Source organism: Sarcophilus harrisii, chromosome 4, assembly GCF_902635505.1.
Source record: "Sarcophilus harrisii chromosome 4, mSarHar1.11, whole genome shotgun sequence".
Taxonomy (NCBI): domain Eukaryota; kingdom Metazoa; phylum Chordata; class Mammalia; order Dasyuromorphia; family Dasyuridae; genus Sarcophilus; species Sarcophilus harrisii.
The window spans coordinates 340,904,111-340,917,731 of NC_045429.1; the positions used below are offsets into that span (position 1 = coordinate 340,904,111).

Here is a 13,621-nt window from a genome sequence, read left to right on the forward strand (position 1 = left end):
GATGCTAGCCTTGCTGTTCCTCAAAGATGAATCTCCTGACTCCAGGCATTTTCGCTCATTATTCCCCTCTCCCTGGAATGCTTACTCTCCTTATCTCTGTCTCTTAGGTTTTCTGGGTTCCTTCAAGTCCCAGCAAAAATTTCACAAGTCTTTCTTGATCTTTCTTAATTCTAGGACCCTCTATGAATTATCTCAGGTTTATCCTGTATATAGTTTATTTACATATAATTGTTTGCACATTGTAATTCTCATTAGAATGTAAGCTCCTTGAGGGTAGGGACTGTTTTTTATTTTTCTTTGTATACTCTGTATTTAGCACAATGCCTGGAAAATAATACATTTTAGAAATGATAGACTTCTGGCTTCAGAGTCTGTAATTTTTCTATTGTACTATGCTAATTCTTCTTTTTATTTTGAGAGTTTAAACATAGTCTGCCCTGGAGATTTAAGGTTTTCTAAAATGGAGCCTCCAAATATCATTAGGAAAAACTTCATTTTCCATCAATTCTGATATAAAAAACAAAATAGCTACAATCAGGTCCTGATTAGTTAGCAAATGATGAATTCCTTGAAGTAGTCATTTGTATTTGAATTTGCAAATCTGCAGTTGTAATTTTGTAAAATGTGGTCATTGGTTCCAGCTCAGTGAAAATATGCAATGAAAACTGGAATAATACAACCACTTCGTGGTATCCATCATTTGTACTAATAGGGATCTAGATGTCTTCTATAACTTAGTTTTGTTGCTAGAACATCAGTTCCTTGAGGTCAGGGATTACTTCATTTTTGTCTTTATATCTCCATTGATTAACACAATACCTGGCACATGGTAGGGGCTTAATAAAGTTTTGTCATATTTAACTAGTTTTGACTCATTTGAATATTTCTACAATCCAATTGATATCAAGTGAATATTATGAGAATCCACAATTCTTTTAGGTTTGGGGAGAAGATAGATGATGAAGTAAATAGATATAGGATACTTACTTTCATAAATATAGAAACTACCACCAATCCATTTGGACTTTTTGCAGCTTCTGTGACGTTTGTATATAACTCATGATTATAGTGGATTAGTTGAACCTGGCAGGAAAGATGAAAAAACAACAACAACAGTGGCATTAAAAAGGGCATCATACATCACATTCATAAGGATCAACAGCAATGCATGTTGCGGATGATTAGAAACAAAGTCTTTTTCAAATGAGGGGATTTCATAGGAATTAAGGGTTCCATTTAAAATTTTTTTTACAAAGGTTTTCTGGCAACATGCATGATTTTAATAACCCCAGTGACCATCTGGCTCTGCCTGGCCCAAACCCAGGCTGTCTCTTCTAAGCTGTTGGTAAGTGAATTTCCTGCGGGCTGGTAGATTCTCTGAGCTATAACAGCAGCTGGCACTGGTATCACAAAATGCTCTTCACAGTAATAGGGACAAACCATGAGTAGTGAGCTAGGGAGGCAGATAGCCTAGTGAATTGCTGAAACTACAAAGTGAGAGGGAGAGAGAGAAAAGGGAGAAGGGAGAGAGAGGGTGAGAGGTAGAAAGAGAGGGGAGGGAGAGAGAGGAAGAAGGAGAAGGAGGAGAAAGGGGGAGAGGGAGGGAGAAAGAAAGCAGGGGAGAGGGAGAGACAAAGACAGATAAAGACAATGAATGAGACAAAATAAGAGAATGAGGGAATGAAAGGGAACCAAAGAGAGAGAGAGAGAGAGAGAGAGAGAGAGAGAGAGAGAGAGAGAGAGAGAGGAGACACACAGAGAGAGACACACACACACAGACACACACACACACACACACACACACAGAGAGAGAGAGAGAGAGAGAGAGAGAGAGAGAGAGAAGAAGAAGAAGAAGAAGAAGAAGAAGAAGAAGAAGAAAATACAATGACAATAGAGGGAAAAAATGAGAAAAAAGGAGCTCAAGCTTATGATGCTTCAGCCAAAAAGGGATAACTTCATTTTTTTAAAAGCAGCTTCACACTGAGCTTTTGCTTGCCTCATCCAACATGTCTTACCCATCACTGTCGATTACTGAATCCCTATGTTCATTGCCAAGGGAAAAAGAAACTGTATTGATCGTTGTCCAAAGTATTCAATTAAAAATTTGAAAATTAAAAGCCAGACAGTGAAACAGGATAAATGTTCTCCAAATAAATTATTTTTGAGGATCAGATTGATGATTTCAGTGGTGTGGGGAATTCCCAGAGAGAAAAATCTCTCTTATCAATTCAGATTACCTCTTGTTCTGCAATTTGTAGTTTTAAGGAATCTCGCAGGATCATATAATTAAAGCTGGAAGGGACCTTAGAGGCCACTAAATCTAAGTATCTTTATTTTACAGATAGAGCTTAAATGACTTGCTCAGGTTCAAACAGCTAGTAATATGTGAATTAGGTCTTTTCGACTATGAGGCTAACTTTCTATCTACTATAACATGATGTTTTTATTACTCTGGCTCTGATATTTTTAACTACATTGATCAACATATTCTTTGAATAATTCTTTTGTAATAATGCAACTTGATTTTTGATGATTTTTTTGATATCTGACTAATCATTTGCAAGGATAACATCCTGAGCAAAGGAATACCCTGGTATAGTGAAGTTCTTAGCAATGAATAAGGGAGGGAGATCCAAGAGTTTTCCCTGTGTTTGAAATAATCTTATTTCTTTTTGCACTTTCCATGAGTTTTGCCAATGGAGCCAGATGGTAGTAAAGCAACTGTTGTGTCATTGGAAGAGAAATCCCACTTGGGGGATGAAGCCTGCTTTCTGGTGGGAGCAGTGACTCTCCAGGGGTTTATCATATCCATCCTCTTCCAACAGACAACCTGGGACCTGTTTTCCTCTATTTTCATGGGTAAAGTAGTAGTCCCCTTATAAGTTATGCAGTGTGAAAGGAGTCTAGAGGGCCTGAGGGGGATGCTGTGATTCTCCCCTTCAGTGCCTAGACTATTTCTAAATGAGAGGCAAAATGTGTACCTAATGATGTGCACAGATGATCTGTTACAACCCTTCCAGCACACTTGAACAAGTGGAAATATATTAAGGAGCAACTTGGAAGTTTCAACAGAGTTTGAGAATTGAATTGTAAAGAGAAGTTGGTTCAAGAAATTGCATAGCTCTTAAGCAACACTTCTCTCTGACATTCCAGTCAGAGTAAGAGTACGAAAAATCTATAGAGCCAGGGACCACTTCCTCTAAAGTATACAGATGTACATTACATTCAACAAGAGCTGAAATTTGAAAACTGTGCTTTAAATTCAGATAAAGTGACCTGGGGTATTCAGGTTGAGTCAGATAAACTAGCCCTCCAGTTTCTGATTTTCAATTTAAGGGAATCATTTAATCTCTCTGATTCTCAGTTTCTTTAGCTGTAAAACTGGATCATAGATTTAGAGATGAAAGGAAGTAACAAAATCTTAACCTACTCATTTTATAGAGGAGAAAATTGAGGCCCAGAGATGGGGAGTGACTTGTTCAACATCACTCGGGGAGCATATGGCACATCTTCACGTCCTCTCACTTCAAAAACATCATTCTTTTTACTGTGCCACACAATTTTTTCCTTATATGATAATGCCAGTGTCTTCTCCTCCGAGAACTCACTTACCTACTCTGCATGTATCTTACATGGATCTAATTAATTACATGAAAACAAGGATCATTCTTTTCTCTGTATACCTATCACTTAGCACAGTACCTGGCAAACAATAGGAGCTTACTAAATGGTTGCTCATTGATTGATAATACTTAACATTCAGGGTTATTTAGAAAATCAAATGAAAGCATGTAAGCAAAATGTTTTGTGAAGCTAAAAGTGATAAATGATACCATTATTGATATTATTATTTTGGTAAAAATATTTTAAAACTTGGAGCAATGTGTGTTATAATGGAAAGAGGATTAAATGTAAAGTTAGAAAACTTGAGTTTTATGCCCAACCTACCATATTAGAAATCTATGACAAAGGTCAAGTTAGTTGATAAACATTTTTTAGGCACCAATTGTGTTAAAGGGATTGAGATAAATGTTGGGGATACAAAAAGAGGCAAAAGATAGTCTCTCTGTCCTCAAGAATTCACAATCTAATGGGGAGGGGGAATCAACAAGCCAACAAATATATACAAACAAGCTACATACAGAATAAATAGGAAGTAAATAAGAGAGGAAAGGCAATATAATTGTAAAAGATTGAATAAATCTTCCTATTGAAAATGGGTTTTTAGCTGGGACTGAAGGAAAGACAAAGAAGGGGATAAGGAGGGAGAGCATCCCAGACTTGGGGGATAGCTAGAGAAAATGCTCAGAGTCAAAAGATGGAGTTTCTTGTTCATGAAACAGCAAGGAGAACAGAGTTATTAGATTGAAGAGTATGTGAGAGAAGTGATATGTGAGAAAATTGGAAACACATAGGAGGAGGTTGGAAGGACTTTGAATGTCAAGCAAAGGATTTTAGTTTTGATCTTAGAAGTGATAGGGATCCTCTGGGGGGGGTGGTGCTGAGAGGGGTGACATAGCCAGACCTGCACTTTAGGAAAATCACTTTGATAGCTGAATGGAGAATAGTTTAGAGTGGAATGAACCTTGAAATAGGGAAACCTACAAGCATGCTATTATAGTCTAGGTGTGAGGTGATGAAGGATAGTGGCAAGCTATTTTTAATTTCTCTGAATGTCACTTAAACCATCTATTATTAAATTGTGGTCTGCCTTTTTCTACCTTATTAGGCTGTCATGAATATCAAATGATACTATGCGTAATGATGTAATGATGTAACTGGAAATCCCTACAAAACATGTGATTGCACACACAGGTCCAGATCTACAAATTTATTAGTAGAGAACTTCTGATGTAGAAATTCTCTCTATTGATATATGCCAGACACTTGTTTATGAATTACAGTCCTAGAATATTGCTTCAGATATTGAAAGATTAAGTGAATTGCCTATAGTCATACAGATAGTATCTATCAGGCAAGTCTGAAACCCAGATGCTCCTGACTTCAAGGCCAACACTTTTTTTTTGAAAAACAATATTTTATTCTTCCAAATACACACAAAGATAGTTTTCTATATTCACCCATGCAAAACTTTTGTGTTCCAAATATTTCTTCCTCTCTCCTTTCCTTCTCCCTCCCTAAGGCAGTAAGCAATCCAATATAGGTTAAACATGTGCAGTTCTTCTAAACATATTCCCATATTCATCATGCTACACAAGAAAAATCAAAACAAAAGGGAAAAGAACACAAGAAAGAACAAAAAAAATGGTGAAAACACTATGCTTTAACCCACATCACTCATCATAGTACTCTGTGGTACAGATGGCTCTTTCCATCAAAAGTCTATTGGAATTGGCAAGGCCAACTCTTTACCCATTATACCATACTGCTTCTCTATAAAAATAGAAACTATTGTTTCAGTTATGAATAGGAAGCCCATGCATTTTTAAATGCACACACACACACACACACACACATATATATATATGATTATTATTAAATGATTAAAATATACCTTCCTAGAGGAGAAGTGATGAGGTGGGACTCCTGAGGATGATGGAAAAATTGAGTCCATTTATTTCAAGGGCTTTCCCATTTTTATGTAACAAAAACAACACTGTGCACATGGGACCACAAACAACTTGCTATTGTACATAGTTTGCCACCTGGTATCGCTCTGCTTCAATCACAACACAGGTTGTCAATGCCCCCTGACTTCTCAGGAAGGCTGAGAACCTTTAAGGGAGATGTTGAGCCAAACCAGACATTGTTAGCAGGTTCCTTCTGGGCTGAAGGGTCTTATACCTTACCCAGAGTTTCCCCAATGACTATGACCCTCTACATATATACAGATATCTATCTATCTATCTGTATATATATATATATATATATATATATATATATATGTTTAAACCTTTCAATCCTCACTTTTAGATTTTTAAATATGTTTTTGCTTGATAGGCTATTTGTCATACCTAACTTTTCCATGGAATCAATCAGAAGTCTGAACCAAGGTTCAATCAAGGCTTAGACACTTCTATTAAATAAAATATAATTTCATAGTGGAACAGGAAGACTCAGGAAAAGGTCTTGCATAAATTCTGGATTTAAATTGAGTGTAAAAGAAAACCTGGGATTTGAATAGTTAGAGTATAAGACAGAGAATATTCTGTAAATTGGTGGTGGTGGGGAAGAGAATAGCTTAAGAAAAGACATGAAGAGATAGTGATGCCTGTTATAAATTGTGCTGCTGTTTTTAACTGTGTCTGACCCTTCTTGATCTTTTTGGGGTTTTTCTTGGCAGAGGTACTAAGTGGTTCATTATTTCCTTTTCCAGCTCATTTTATTGATGAGAATATTGAGGTTAAAGGGGTTAAATGACTTGCCAGAGTTATACAACTGGGAAGTGTTTGAGGCAGATTTGAACTCAGGAAGATGAGTGTTCCTGACTCTAGGTCTGACATTCTAGCCACTCTATCCATTTTACTACCTAGTTGTCCCTGGGAGAAACACAGGCTTTTAATGAATAGATTGCCCACTAAAGGATGAGTTTTTTGGAGGTAACTCATGAAACAAAGAAAACTACAAAATCACCTTCAATCTTATAAGATTTTCTTCCATTTTTGTAGTGATGGTAATAGAATGGCAGAAAAAGGCAACAGAGGATATAAAAAAATTTATTTGGTCTTGTCATAACCATTCTATGATGCCTATGAATCAAAAGTTTAAAGTATTGTTTTCCACTTTCCTAGTTAATAAGGAAAAAAAATGCAATAGCTACAAATATAAAATTACCAGGGAAAGGGGGTATCAAGGATAATCTCCGAGGCCAAAATGGAAAAGAGCAGCACAAAAGGAACCCCATGAGTCAGGATTGCTTGCAGGACAAGGGGAACAATGTAGCTGCCTCTCAAACCCAACTGTGACTGCTTGCCACAGGGCTCCTGCAATCTCAAAGAATAACTTCTCTAGTGAAGGGAAGAGATAAGGATACACCAGGGAGCAATAGAAAGTCTTACATGGCATAGTGGGATAACTCCAGGAAAAAAAAGCCACAGCGCTTATTTTCCTTCCCTTCAATATATTTATCGGTCCATCAACATTGTCTTGGCAATGTCAAGTACAAGTCTAGTTGTTACTCTTGCATAAAAAACATGCTTACTTTCTCATTCATCATACCTGGGGGAAAAAGGAAGCTGCAGATGTTTCTATTTAGATCATCTATGTATCTAGGTTTGGGAAGCTGGGTCACAGAGGAAATACTTCTTGTCATGGCAAGTCCTTTTCATTAGGAGTGTCACTCCGCAAGTGCCCTAAAGACATTTACTATGAACTTACATTTCTTGACATTTACTCTAGAATTTATAAGGAAAATTCTGCAATTCAAAATCCTGTTTCATTCAGAATTTGTGATAATTCATTCAATGGAATGTAAACTTCCTGAAGGCAGGTCTTCATGCTTGTCATATACACAGCAGATACTTTAAAAGTGTTTGTTGAAATGAATTAATTAATAGTCAGTCCTCAATTTCCAAGAGAGTAATGTTCCTAAACAAAATAGCATATATGTTAAAAACAAACAAAACATGAATATTGATACACTAAACCTATGGGAAATAGGGGCATATATTCCCTCAAACATCCAAAACCTGTAATCTTTTGTTAGAGATTTCTGAAAATATATTTTTCTGCAGACAATATGCACTTTTTTTCTACCACAGTGACCATGAAATAATCTATAAAATACAATACAAAAAATAAAATTGGTAACATGCAAAACATTTTTTTTTTTTACTAGTAATTCCCTAGAATTCTCTGGTCTTTTGTGTTAACATCTCAATGGAAAATAAAAAAAAAATCCATAAAAGAAAAAAAATACTGATTTCAGACAATATTTACTTTTCATAATACATGAAATTTATCATTCTACAAATATTGTATAGCAAATACTATTCTTAAAACTAAATACTTAAAAAAATGAATCTTATCTTCCACTGTTGGCACATGGTGATGTGAGGATACTGTTCTGTTAAACTACACTGCTGGAAACCTATTTTGGTTGTTCTATGAAAACCAAGGGCCAGGTTGCTGGGACTTTAGTTGCTGCTATTAAAAGACACTGAAATTAGTGAGGTTTAGATATCACCTCTGACACTCTGTCCTTCATAGCTAATGGATGGCATTAGAGGCTATTAAGGATGCACCAAGCTTGAAATGATATATCTTAGCAGGATACTAGCCATTCCATAAATTTGTGTATCCGCCTCTCATTTTTCTTTCCTCTCTTATGAGTCTGTGAAGATGAACTTAGTACTAAAATCACATGAATGCTTGAAAGTCAGGAAAGTTAAGTGTGAAAACTGACTGTATTTGGTTACCTTATCTTGAGCTGCCACATGCATTTGAAAGCAATAAAATCACCCAACAACCCCTTCCCACCCCCCAGAATGAATTCCTGATTCCTGGAGATCTTTGAATAGAGAGAGGATGACCACTTTTAGGGATTATTGTGGATAGAATTTCTGTTCAGGCATGAATTGCAAGGAACTTCTGGGATCATTTAGGGCAACTGTGATATTCTCTAATTTTATTATATATCACCTGATTATTCTCTAATTTAGATATCCCTCCTCTCAAAGTGATTAGGCTTTGCCAAGTTTGGCCAATGCGTCTCTATCTATTTTTACTTTAGAGAAAGAACCAGAATACTCCATGCCTAATTTTGACTTCTAGATCAAGGATGATGATAGTAGAAGAGAAAGAATAGTTTGGTATTTCTCATAATCAAGGAAACAAACAGCTAAGACACAAAATTGCTTTGCACCTAGTTGATGCTTAACACATTTTATAAATGATTGTTGATCCATGGCATTCTAAGTATTTTATCTGGAGTTGGGACTAAGGAGGGCAAATAAAGATGGGCTTCTGGTGATGAGTCAATTATTAAGGTCTCCTAAAGGGGATTGGCAAATGCCAGTTTATTAAATAACTCAAACAAAAGGAAGGAGGTATGAGGTTCAAATTGGATCCAAAGGAATGTAAAAAATGATGGTGAGTTACATAATGGTCTAGAATTTCTCAGGAATGCTGAAATCTATAGGACTGGATAGACATGGAAAATCCGAGGGCCAGGATAGAGATATTAAACTAGGGAGGTTGTGGAAAGTTCTCCATGAGCTCATGAAAAATGAAATATATTGTGTACAACAAAGTAATAGCAATGTTGTGGGATGATTAGCTATGAATGTCTTTGCCATTCTCAGCAGTACAATGATCTGAGACTATAAAGTGCTTGTGATGAAAAATATGATCCATACCCAGAGATAGAACTGATTGTAACTGAATATAGATTGAAGCACATTTTTAACTTTATTTTTCTTGAGGTTTTTTTTTTTTGGAGGAGAGATCTATTTTTTCTTTTGCAACATGACTTTTATGGAAATGTTCTGTATAACTTCATATGTACCTTCTTGGTGGGGGCTGGGTTGAAGAGGGAAAGAGAGAATCTGGAACTCAAAGTTTTAAAAACAAATGTAAAAAAATTGCTTTACATGTAACTAGGAAAAATAAAACATTAAATAAGTAAACAATAAACAAGATACAAGTAAACATGCTTCCAGGATTGTTGGCAAACAGATGTAATTCAAATCCCCAAGTCTTTGGTCTATTCTGAGTCATGCATTCTGTGTCTCTCCCTTCTCTTCCCTGCTCTCACTTGTTATAAAGGCCCCATTTCTGTTCTTTCTGTCCATCAAGCACACTGTTATGAAGCTTGAATACATAAACATACGAACCAACTCTATTTGCTTAATCCCAGATCTTGTTATCTGGGGAATGGCCATGAGCCTTCTACAAGAGAAAACAGCAGTAATCTGATTTCTCCATATCAGAAGAAGTCTTTGATGATTGATCAGGAAGTTGTCTATTAAACCAACAGGTCAGGTTGAAAGGAAAGCTTGCAAAGAGACAGTGAATCCACTGCAAAATAACTCAGACACACAGGAGAGCCAGGGTAATGAGTTGTATTCCATTTCTCAGAGCTTTTATAATCAATCAACAAGCAGTTATTAAGTGCCTACTATGCATCAGGCAATTTACTAAGCATGAGGGACCAAAAGATGAAATGACATAGTGTTTTCTCTCAAAGAATTCACATTATAAAGAATGAGTTTTCACTTATCTGGGAGAAGTGAGTCACCAGCCCCTGACGAATAGGGATTGATTGTCTCATAGGTTGGGAAAGCCCTATGGGGCTGCCATCTGATGGTACAAATCCTAATCCACTCCCCACTCCAAGTATTTAACTTTCATAGCAGAAATTAGTGAATTAAGGAGGCAAGTGACTGCTCAGGTTAGCCTTATTACTGAGGACATCCTCATGCAGCAAGATTGTAGAAGATGCCATATGATATAAGGAACATTGATTCAAGGTGTTCCTGCCCATGTCAGCCATGAGGCAAAGACTCAGAATTTTCAAGGCTAGTTTTTGTTGTTGTTGTTTTTTTTTGTTTTTGTTTTGTTTTGGCAGTTGTCAGTGGGAGTAAGAAGGAGACTATTGAATAATAAGTGTTACAATTTATACACAGTTATCCCTTCTACATAACAACTTTCCCCATTCTGATATTGATATATTGTGGCTCAGCATAAAAATCAAATAAGATTTGGGGGAGTTTTGTGGGAGCTGCAGATGACATAGAGCTTATGAACAAATATTTAACCCAAATTTTACAGGAAGTCACTCTAAATACCCCATAAAAGGAAAAGAAATAATTCAAACTTTTGGTAAGAAGGGAAGGGTCAAAATTTTACTTGTATTTTCCAGATTGTTGGGTGCTGTACCCCTGCCCTCCATTATGGAGAAAGGATCACTGTAGTGATTTAAGGTTTGTAAAATACATTACAAGTATTGTCTTGTTTGATACTCACAACAACGTGGAAGGCAGATGTCATTATTATCATCACTTGTAACAGATGAGGCAACTGAGGCAAACCACAAGTGACTTGTTCACAGTCACATAGCTAGGCAATGTCAGGCAGATTTGAACTTAGTTCTTCTTGACTTTAAGTCTATACCTACTGACATCTAAGTGCCCCTTGCAAAGTACTTTAACACACTATATGTTCCTTGGCATAGATTTAGATTTTTGAAGAAAATCATAGAAAATAAGAATTTTGAGCAAAGAACAGATCTTAGAGATCACCCAGAAAGGTAGTATGTTTCTCTGCAAAGACTTTGATGGAAAATGCTCTCTCATTCTTACTAATTGGGAGACAGTAGGCAAATCCCTGAGCCTGAATTTTCTCACTTGTAAAAAATGGAAATAAACTAATATAATAGATAAAATGCTGGACTCCACATGTCATAAACCACAGAGCCTCAGCTTCTTTACTTGAAAAATAAAGTTAACATTATTCGCAGTATTTGTATCACATAGTTGTTGTGAGGTTCAGATTAGAAAGTGTATATAAAGGGCTGTGAAAATGGTAGTTATTGTTTTTCTTGCTACATCTCTGAGCTGTTGTAGGAAAAGCACTTTGAAAATACTAATTGCAAAATGCATGAAAATGTATTATTATCCAGCTTCTTGATCCACAGGCTAAAAAATCTCAGTCCTCAGAGAAGGGATTTGACTTTGAGGTTCAGGTTGTATTCTCAATAACTTTCATATGCACCCTTCCCATTTTTATATCTTTATTTGGTCCTATAATTTCACTGGTGTAGGGGACTTGTATAAGGCAATTCCCATCTTCTGAAGTGGATTAGCAACTAGTCTTTAACTTGTAGTTTTTGAGACTTGCTTGGAGGCATTGAACAGTTTAAAGTGGATTGCTCACAGTGATAGTCTTCATTTTTAGAGGTATCCTCAGAGTTTCTGGGTTATCTCTGTGTGTACACACACACACATCTATATTTATATGTCTATCTATACATCTGTATACATATGTGTATGTGTGTGTATGTATGTATATATATATATATATATATATATATATATGTATATATATCCCATAAGAGAGAGAGACAGATTGAGTCCAATGAATATCTTATGTGGTGACTAAAAAACCAAAGATAGGAACTGTTTCCATGATTCTTTCTTTTAGAAATAGTTCTTCAATGACAACTAGAAAATAAATGTTCAGAATTACAGAAATCAGTTAATAAGGAAATCAAGAAGCATTTATTAAGTACTTGATCTGTGCCAGACATTGTGCTAATTGATATGGGAATACATAGAAAGGCAAAAAACATTCCTAATCCTCAATAAGCATACTTTCTAAGGAGGGAGGCAACATATTGATAAGTAAATATCTAAACAAACAAAGGAATGAATAACATGCTTATTTTGTCTTTATGCTGATGATCTAATTTTATGCCTAAATAAGACACACTCATAATGCTTGTTAGGTTGTTTCATTCAAGTTCTACAAGATTGGGCTTTCTCTTTCCCTCCCTTCCTTTCTTCCTCTGTCTCTCCTTCCTTAGCTCCCTCTTTCTTTTTGTCACTTTCCTTCCCTCTAAATTTATCCATTCTTTCCCCCCTCTTTCCCTCCTTCTTCCCACTGTTTCTCCCTTCCTCCCTCTGTTTCTCTGTCTCCTTCTCTCTTCTTTCTTCCCATCCTCCCTCCTTGCCTCTGTGTCCGTCTGTCCCTTTTCTTCTCTCCTCCTCTCCTTTCTCTCCATCTCCCCTGTCCCTTCCTCCTTACTTCTTCCCCCTCTCTGTTCTCTCCCTCCCCCCTCTGTCTCTTTCTCCCTCCCTTTCATATGCTGTAGTCCAGTATCACAGATTGCCTATTACACATTCCAGATGGATGTCCTGCAGGCATCTCAAACTCAACATGTCAGAAACAAAACTCATTATTTTTTCCTAAAAATCTATATCATCTACCCTTCCTTTCATCTTCTTTCTAGGGTACCTTCATCTTTTCAGTCCCTAAAGTTCACAACTTGGACTCACTCTTGCTTCTCTAACTTCCCTCCCCATGTACATTCCATTGAAGAAGGAAATGGCAAACCACTCCAATATCTTTGCCAAGAAAATCCCAAATGGGGTCATGAAGAGTTGGACATGAATAAAAAAAATGACTGAGCAACATTAAGATCATATATCCAGTAAGTTGTTAAATCTTAACTATTCCATTTTCACAATCTCATTCTCCTTACTCCCACAACTTAGTTCAAGTCCTCATCATCTTTCACCTTAATATTGCAATAGTCTCTTATTTTACTTCTCTGTCTTAAGCCTCTTTCTCGTCTAACTTATCCTCTAAACCAGTGGTTCTCAAAGTATGGTCTAGAGAATCCTGGGGATCTGAAACCCTTTTAGAGGGTCTAAAAAATTCAAAAATAGTTTTTATTTCCAATATGGTAAATGTCTATAAATATAATCCAGATAAACAAAAACTCTTTGGAGAGAGCCTCAATAATTTTTAATAGGATAAAGATACTGAAAACAAAAGTTTGAGAACCACTGCAAAACACTTGGCAAAGGGATAGTCTTAAGGCATTTCACTAATGATGAAATTCCCTTGATCAGAAACCTCTGGTAATTCCCAATTGCCTCTGTGTTTAAAAATTCATATTCTTCTTTTTGGTTTTTCATGCTCTTCACAGTCTGGTTCC

General features: G+C 36.3%; 1 protein-coding gene across 3 annotated transcripts in view; it reads right to left on the reverse strand.

Moving 5' to 3' along the window:
- CA10 (carbonic anhydrase 10) overlaps positions 1-13,621 on the reverse strand; it is a 660,766-nt gene that overhangs the window by 48,724 nt on the left and 598,421 nt on the right. For all 3 annotated transcript variants that reach the window (XM_031966432.1, XM_031966433.1, XM_003767978.4), the window contains one exon: positions 988-1,083. In XM_031966432.1, coding sequence (XP_031822292.1) covers positions 988-1,083 — 96 coding nt within the window. The remainder of the gene's footprint in view (positions 1-987; positions 1,084-13,621) is intronic.